The sequence below is a fragment of the Trichechus manatus genome, unplaced genomic scaffold (assembly GCF_000243295.1).
Source record: "Trichechus manatus latirostris isolate Lorelei unplaced genomic scaffold, TriManLat1.0 scaffold00045, whole genome shotgun sequence".
Lineage (NCBI taxonomy): Eukaryota > Metazoa > Chordata > Mammalia > Sirenia > Trichechidae > Trichechus > Trichechus manatus.
In genome coordinates this window covers 17819836-17827786 of record NW_004443981.1, presented here as the reverse complement: position 1 = coordinate 17827786, position 7951 = coordinate 17819836, and the positions used below count along the sequence as shown (strand labels likewise).

Here is a 7951-nt window from a genome sequence, read left to right as displayed (position 1 = left end):
GCAGAGCAGGTGTCAGGCTCCTGTGTGCAGGTGTGTCTGCAGGTGCACACCTGTGTGGACGTGTGTGTGTGCATGTGTGCAGGTATGTGGGTCTGCATATCCGTGTGTGCACAGGGCTGGCTTTCTGGGCTGCTTGGCCGTGGTCTGCCCGAAGCCCACCCTCCACAGTGCCCCCCAGGGAAGCCCACAAGCTCTGTGGGTTTGGCAGTCGTGTTGGCACCAAAGACAGCGCAGTAGGGTTCTGGCCGCAGACACCTCCACAGCCACTCCCCTTCCAGGGGCTGTTGGGCTGGGGACAGCTCTGGCTCTGGCTAGGTGGGGGCCCCAGGCCCCACCCTCCTTTGTCCACAGCCCAGGGGCTCGCACCACCCACCCCAGCTCTGCGTTTGGCACTGAATGATCCCACCTGTCCTCTGCCAGCCAGGCCGGCACAGACACGACAGGTGAGCGTTGCTGTGCCCCCGCAGGGCCGCCCCTCCAACTGAGGAGCCCAGCCCCGCTGGGCCGGGAGGGGCGCTTCCTGGCCCAGACCACTCTTCTTTCCAGCAAGACAAAAACGACAGTGATGGAGACGAGGCGGGGACACACACACAGGCCTGAGGCAGCCTCGGCTGAAGTGAGGGGGTGCCGGCTGGCCGCCAGAGGCCTGGGCGTGGCTGAGCCAGCTGCAGGGTATGGCACATGTGGGGGTCGTTGTGGCGAGCTGGCCTGCGTGGTGGGGCAGGCAGGGGCGCAGGATGCACGGGACAGAGGACGACCTAGATCAGGAACCCCTGGGTGTTGGGGAGGAAGATGGCGTCTGGGAGGCCGGAGGAGCCACAGTTCACGCGTGGCGGAAAGCCCCTCAGCGGCAGGGCGGGCAGCCCCGTCTCCGCCGAGGGGGACAGGCTCTGGGTGGCTGCCCGGCCCTTCCCTGGCGGGGCCGAGCCCCCTGAGCTCCCATTTCCCGTCAGCAGGTCCAGGTTCCCGCTGGGGTCCACGATGGCGTTGATGACTGTGGGGAGGAAGGCGCTGGGGCAGGCCGGCTGGGGGCCCCTCCCCACCCCCCACCACGAGGGCCCTCCTGGCTGAGCGCTCAGGTTCCCCCCCAGCGCCAGCCTGGAGCCCCAGGCCCTCTGGGCAGCCCCAGACCACCAGAGCCCTGCTGGGCCACACCCACCTTCCAGCTGCTTCTGCACGCGCCTCAGTTCCTTCAGGATGGAGCTGATTTCCTGGAAAGGGGGCGGATGAGGCAGCTGACACCAAGGGGGCTCTCCCTTCCCCTGGGGCCAGACCAGCTCCCATGCCCACCCCCCCGCCAGCTGGTCCAGGCCAGGCAGGCTGAGGGAATCTTGGCCAGAGGAACAGTGGGGGTCCCCGCCTGCCCCAGGCAGCCCCCCACCTTGTTGGACGTCTTCAAGATGGGCACCTCATTCTCAGCATTGATCCTGGCTTCCAAGTCCTCCCATGCGCGTCCCGAGTTCTGGAAAAGGATCCTGCCCACCAGGGGCAGGGTGGGGTGGGGGGCAGGTGAGGCCTGCAATGATAGCCCCCCAGACCACCAGGGCCTTGCTGGGGCTCCACCACCCTCTCCCAGCCTGAGGGGACCGTGGCCCGAGCAGGACCTGGGCTGGCGGGCACCTCGGCCTCTGTGATGCCTTAGGGAGGGGCCAGTGGGACTGAGGCTGGGGGGCATCCTGGAGGCTCTGGCTCCCCCGAGCTCAGGGTCTGGGTGCTGGGATGACAGAGCCCAGAGAGGCAGCAGGCCCGGCTCTGTGTGTCTGCAGGAGTGCCCAGACGGGGGCCCTCATGTGGACGTCGGGACATGTTCGAATCTGCATGGGCACGTGTGTGCCTGCCCTGGCCGGGCACCCTCGAGTGAACATCACTGTGTACATGTGCTCATGTGTGTGCATGTGTCTGTGTGCACACATGTGTCCGCCCAGGCTGGGCCCCCCTGTGCGGACATCAGTGGTTTGGACATGTTCACATCTGACCCTGGGGTTTCCCAAGCAGGCGCTGGGGATCCGCCCTCCTCCCCGAGCCCCGCCCCCCGGGCCGTGTGGCTGCTCACTTCATCTTCTGGGTGAGGCTCTCTGTGTTCTCACGGATGGCGTGCGACAGTTGGGACACGGGGTTCAGCATCAGGTTATCGAAGATCACCTGGGAGGAGCGGGGTGTCAGCATGGCTCCCGTGCCCCTGAGCGCCCAAGCCCCGTGCCCGCCCAACCCAGCCTGAGGGCGGGGCACGTGCCTCCTCGCGGTTCCGCGGCTTCGTCTTGGAGACCAGCGTGTCCTCGCGGCGGTCGTTCATGTTCTGGTCGAAGTCCCGCAAGTTCAGGGCACCGGGTGGCACCTTCTGGAAATTGAGGCTGGCTTCGGGGATGCGCTGCACCAGCTGCAGACGGAGGAGCGAGGGGCGTCGGCCAGGCAGGCGGAGCAGACCACAGCGCCGCCTGCTTGGGCGGGGGGGGGGTCCTGCTGACGCCCCTCCCCCCAGGGAAGGGCCGTGGGCGTGGGGCTGAGCGGCTGGCCTGGCTCTGGCCCTCGGGTACTAGCTGGGCCTCTGGACCAGCCCTCAGTGAGTGGTGCTGTTCTGGGAACAGACGCTGGGGAGGAGGCCAGTGGCCCTGGGGTGGCTACTGGTTGGACCCTGACCCAGCCTCCACGAGGTGGGACTCACCTCCTCGCGGGCAGAGATGGTGGAGGCAGGGGTGCTGGGCACGTTGTTGAGGGAAGGGCTGCGGGTGGGCCCCGGCGAGCCCAGCGGGTCACCGTCCCCAGCCACATCGTGGATCTCCCGGGCCAGGATGGCCACGTCCTTCACCAGTGTCTGGCTCAGCCTGAGAGGGCAGGAGACAGGGCCTGCTGGGTCCTCTGGGCCACCCAGTACGGGGGAGGGGTGGGAGGAGTCATGTGTGTCCGCCCCCCACCCCAAGACAGAGCCCTCTCCCAGGGTGGGGGCATGGCCAGGAGAAGCCACTGGGTGAGGGCAGGGCCTGGGGGTAAGCCCTCCACCATAGCCACCCAGGACCAGCCCACCCCACCATGGAGGCACAGCCCCCACACCCACAGCCACTAGAGGATGGAGGAGTAAGGCCCAGATGGGTGACTGCAGACAGCCACCTTCTCGTCCCCAGCATCCACCTCCTCCTGGTCGCTCTGGGCTCTTAAGCTTAATGTCCTAACATCAAATCCCTGCCGTCCAACCATCCGCCCACCTGGCCACCCACCCGTCTGTCCACCCAGCCACTGAGCCAGACGGCCAGTCGGCCCCCAAGACCCCTCCCGACCCCCTCGAGGCCTGGGTTCTGCCCCTTGCAGCACTGACCTCCCTGATGGAGAGGCTGCCCCTTTGCCCCGCCCCCCCCAGCGCCTAGCTCAAGGCAGGAGGTTCAGTTTTATTAAAAGCCTTGGTGGGGGTTCTCTTCTGTAGAGATCCCCACCATCCTGGTAGATCTGCATTCATTCATTCATTCATTCATTCATTTATTCATCTGACAAGCACTGACAGAGCTCTACTGTCTGGGCCAGGAGAATCCCCCAGCCCCCCTGCACCCCATCAATGGGTGCTCACCACGCATCCTGCCCCACTCACCTGGCAATCTCAGCGATCTCAGCCGTCTGCACGATGAAGCCGTAGGGGTCGGCCGCCTCCTCCTCCTCGTCCGTGTCTCGTGGACCAGGGGCCCGGGGCTGGGTGCGGCTGGAGCTGCTGGCCCGCGGGGTCTGCGTGGCTGTTGAGGCATGGGAGCGGGCGTGTTTGGGGGAGCCGCACTCCTCCTCGGAGGTGGACGTGTAATCCGAGCCCGGCTGCCGGCGGCGAGCATCTTGGTGAAGGAATTGGTTTCAGAAGCAAGAACAGAGCAGAGCTGCCCTCAGCGGCCATGTAGCCCCAGGCCCTGCGGTGAGGCCCTCATCCGCACCCAGAAGCCCTGCCCAGGCACACGCACGGCCCTCCGCGCACGGCCTCCACAGCCAGAGCACCCCATGCAGGGACCGGCGGCCTCAGGGAGGGCCCACGCTGGCCACAGCTGGCTGGGGGCCAGAGGCCACGTTGGGAGGTCTGTGCTGGTTACAGGGAACACAGCCTGCAGTGGCAGGGAAACAGCACCCAGCAGACACTGCCCAGGCAGCCACTCTCCCACCCGGCACGGCCACAGCGGAGCAAGCCACCGGATCCTTCTCCCCCGCCCCCCGCCCTGAGCCCCCAGAGTCGCTGCGTGCAGCGTGCTGCAGAGGCCGGGGTCCCACATGCCCACGCAGTGCCTGTCAGCAGCAGCGAGTACAGTGGACACCCGCCAAGCAGAGCCATCTTCAGGCCGCACGGCCACCCTTCCCTCCAGGTCCCCCTTTCCCACAGGCGGCAGCCCCCATGCCCATGTGTGGGGCAGCCTCCACCTGGGACCTGGTGGGGTGGGCATGCAGAGGTGACCGGGTGGGCTCAGGCAGTGCTGCCCAGGAAGGGGCAACCAGCCTGGGGGAGACGTGCGGAGAGCGAGGGTGTGGTTGGGGGCCGCAGGGAGGGGCTGCCAGCCTGGAGGAGATGTGAGGAGAGCAGGGCGTGGTTGGGGGACACAAGGAGGGGCAGCACACCAGCAGGAGGGAGCCCCCAGCCTGCACATGTAGCCAGTGCTGCCCCTCAACAATCCACCCAGAAGATAGCTCCTTGGAGGTCTGCAGGCTCAGAGCGTGTCAGGGCAGCCCCCAGCCAGACGGGCACCAGTGTTCCCCCAAGCACCTCCCTGAGCCATGCGGCCACAGCAGCCCGGGGCCCCTGAAGCCCTTGCCCACAGTGGCCAGCTGGGGCTTCATGTGACCCCTGGGGAGCCTGGGGTTAGGACTGCACCAACAGGAGGGCGGGCAGGCCAGCAAGATCTCCACAGCCCCCTGACCCATGCCCCCCGGCTCCTGGGGAGATGAGAGGAAAATCCCCTTTGTTCTGGGGTGGCTGGCACCCCACTGACCTTCTGCCAGGGGGCCTTGTTGTGTCCATGCTCAGGGCACTTTTGCGGGGGGTCTGGGCACATGCTCCCACCCAGCTTTGGACCGGGGATCAGAGCTCCCAGCCCAGGACCCTGCACAGGCCCACTGCCTGGAGGGTCTGCAGGGCCTGGGGGTGTCTGAAGAGAAGTCTGAGGGGTTTTGGGGTCCCACCTGCCCACACCCTGACCCCATACTCACTGGAGGAGGGGTACCGGGCACTGCCCGGGCGGGCCCTGCTGAAGGGCTGGCGAGGGGCTGTGGAGGCGGCAGCAGACTTCCTGGCTGCGGCCCGGGCCTCAGCCATGATGGGCTTGTGGCTGGTGCAGTACAAGTCAGCACTCCGGCCAGAGAAACCAGAGCGGGCGGGGGCGGCCTCGGCATCACTGGTGCCTGTGAAGGAGCCTGCCCGCTTCCGGGGCATGGCCAGGATGTCCAGTCTCGACAGCTTCTTGGCCTGCTCGGTGACCGGACGACCCGCCGCCTCGTGGTTGCTGGGGGTGCCCCGCTCACCGTCTGCGGTCTCTGTGTCCGACGTGTCGCCCAGACGAGCTCGCCTCAGCCGCGAGGCCCGTGTGGGCCGCGGGGTGGACAGGCTGTTGGAGCGGGTCAGCACCTGCTGCACCTTCTGGGAGTTGCTGGGACCTCGGCCCTGCTCCTCCCGGGCGGCTGGGGATGGCGGTGGGGCCACTGGCTTCCGCCGAGGGCCTGGCCGTCCTGCCCCGGTGTTCACAGGCGTCTCATGGTCTGAGGCAACAGCGTCTGAGATGGGTGGGTGGGTGGGGCCGGAGCCACGCCCCTCGTCTGGCCAGTCCAGGGCCCCACGGGGCCCATGCCCACGTCTCGTGGACAGGTCCCGGGCCAGCTCTCCGCAGCCAGCGTCTGCCAGGCGACGCTGCTTCTCTGAGGGCCGCTCCCGAGCACCGCTCAAAGTCGAGACCTCTGGGTCCTGTGCGGCCAGCGGCTTGTCCTTCTGCAGCCCCGTAGGCGGGGTCATCGGGCTGGACTCATTCTTGCCACTGAGCAGGCTGGCCATGCTGGCCGTGTCCACGTCTGAGTCCCCAGAGAGGGAGTCTTCTGGTGGCCCAGAGGGGCCACCACCCTCGCCCTGCGCCTCCGTGGACCTGGACAGCAGCTGGGCCTCCAGAGCTGCCAGCGCTGTCTCGGTCTCCTTCAGGATCAGGCGGGTGTCCTGGGAGTGGAGATCTGAGCGGGCGGCCCGGGCTGCAGCCAGGTCCTGGAGCAGGGGGTGGCTGGAGACGTGCGGAAGCTTGCCAGGGGCCGGTGGGCCACTGGCCGGCTCCTTGGTGAAGCTCTCCTGCCGGACGAAGGCCAGGGCCTCTTTGGACGCAGCTGGGCCGGGGCCCCCGGGCTCTGTGGAGTGCCCGGTGTCAAGCTGGATGACCATCCGCCCAGTGGTGCTGACATAGGCACCGTTCTGCGTCTGCACGCTGGGCGGAGCTGCCCGCGGTGGAGGCGCCGTTCCTGGGCCTTCTGCTTCCTCTGGAGCTGTCAAAGGTTTCCTGGTGGTGCCAGCCTCCCCATTCTGATCCCCTATGAAGAACGAGGTGGGGGCCGGCTCCCCCAGGGTCCGAGGTGAGCGCCGGCCCCTGGTCCACGGCAGCATCTCCTCGGGGCTCCTGCGTCTTTCGGGCGGTTGCCCCCGGCCTGGCTCAGGGCCCCGACCATTGTCTGACCCGCTGGCGTCACTAAGGCTATCAGGGTCCAGGTCCTCCTGGCGAAAGAGCAGGCTGGCCTGTTCGCTGCCTGGCTCCGGCAACCCGAGCCCGGCCTTCCTGGTGGCCTCGGGGCCCGCAGGACTATCCGCTCGCTCGCTGGGCAGTTGCGGGAGGAGGCGCCGTGTGCGCGAGGGCAGGGCCACCTCCGGCTCCGTGGGCCGGCGGCCAGCACCGTCCTCTGCAAAGGGCGAAAGACGGCCCATTAGGGTGGCGACCTGTCCCGGGAAGTGCTGGGTGCACACACACCGGCACAGAATGAGCAGACAGTGTGCCCCACCGGGGGTCTGACACCCCGCCAAAGTGAGGGACCACTCACCTGTCAGGCCCGGGTCTGAGTAGCTGTCAGCCAGGCTAGCCCAGCGGGACACCCACTTCTGAGCCCCGGGTGAGCCAGGCCCCTGGTGCTCTGCCTGTGGGGCTGTCCCTGCTGGCCGCGAGGCAAACTCCTGCAGCAGAGCCAGCCGCTGGGCCACACCCCCATCGGCCCCCTCCTCTCTGCCGTCTCTGATGACTGGGCGGAAGGTGGCCAAGGACATCCGGGAAAGCTCTGGAGACTCGAACACTCCAAACACCTGCCAGGTGGAGTCGGCACAGGGTTCACGGTCAGGGGTGCTGGCCCTCGTGCCTAGCAGACACAGCTCTGCCCCAGACCACAAAGAAGGCAGAGGGCCTGGCTGGCCAGATTGATCAGTGCCTGGACCCACAGCCTGGCTGTGTTGCTTGGCCAGTCAGGGACCAGGGGCACATAGACCCCACCCTGGGAAAGGGTTGGGGGGAGGGCAGGGCTGGATCGTGTGGCCCGAGGCGTGAGTCCGAGGCGGACCCCACAGCAGGCCTCCTCCAGCCGGACCTAACACAAGCGCCCAAGCCGGGCCTGAGCAGACCCATGTCCAGTGCATCACCCCCAGTCCCCGCCCCGCCCACCTGGTCGATCATCACCCCCAGTCCCCGCCCCGCCCACCTGGTCGATCATCACCCCCAGTCCCCGCCCCGCCCACCTGGTCGATCATCACCCCCAGTCCCCGCTCCGCCCACCTGGTCGATCATCACCCCCCAGTCCCCGCCCCGCCCACCTGGTCGATCATCACCCCCAGTCCCCGCCCCGCCCACCTGGTCGATCATCTTGCGGGCCTCCTCCACCTCCTGGTCCTGCGCCTCCGTCTCGATGGTGTAGGTGCCCGCGTCACTGAGGCTGTCATCCTCCTCCTGTCTGCGCGCCTTGGTCAGCTGGGGGTCGGCGGGGGGCGAGG

General features: G+C 67.7%; 1 protein-coding gene across 1 annotated transcript in view; it reads right to left on the bottom strand.

Annotated features, from left to right (window-relative positions):
- Positions 1-758: 758 nt before the first annotated feature.
- The window catches only part of CEP170B (centrosomal protein 170B), a 20349-nt gene continuing 13156 nt past the window's right edge, over positions 759-7951 (bottom strand). The window contains exons 9-18 of the mRNA XM_004376807.1: positions 7812-7949; positions 7018-7273; positions 5164-6879; positions 3578-3809; positions 2663-2822; positions 2234-2377; positions 2054-2142; positions 1382-1475; positions 1160-1211; positions 759-994 (exon numbers count right to left, since the gene is read on the bottom strand). Of these exons, the coding sequence (XP_004376864.1) occupies positions 759-994; positions 1160-1211; positions 1382-1475; positions 2054-2142; positions 2234-2377; positions 2663-2822; positions 3578-3809; positions 5164-6879; positions 7018-7273; positions 7812-7949 (3117 nt within the window). The remainder of the gene's footprint in view (positions 995-1159; positions 1212-1381; positions 1476-2053; positions 2143-2233; positions 2378-2662; positions 2823-3577; positions 3810-5163; positions 6880-7017; positions 7274-7811; positions 7950-7951) is intronic.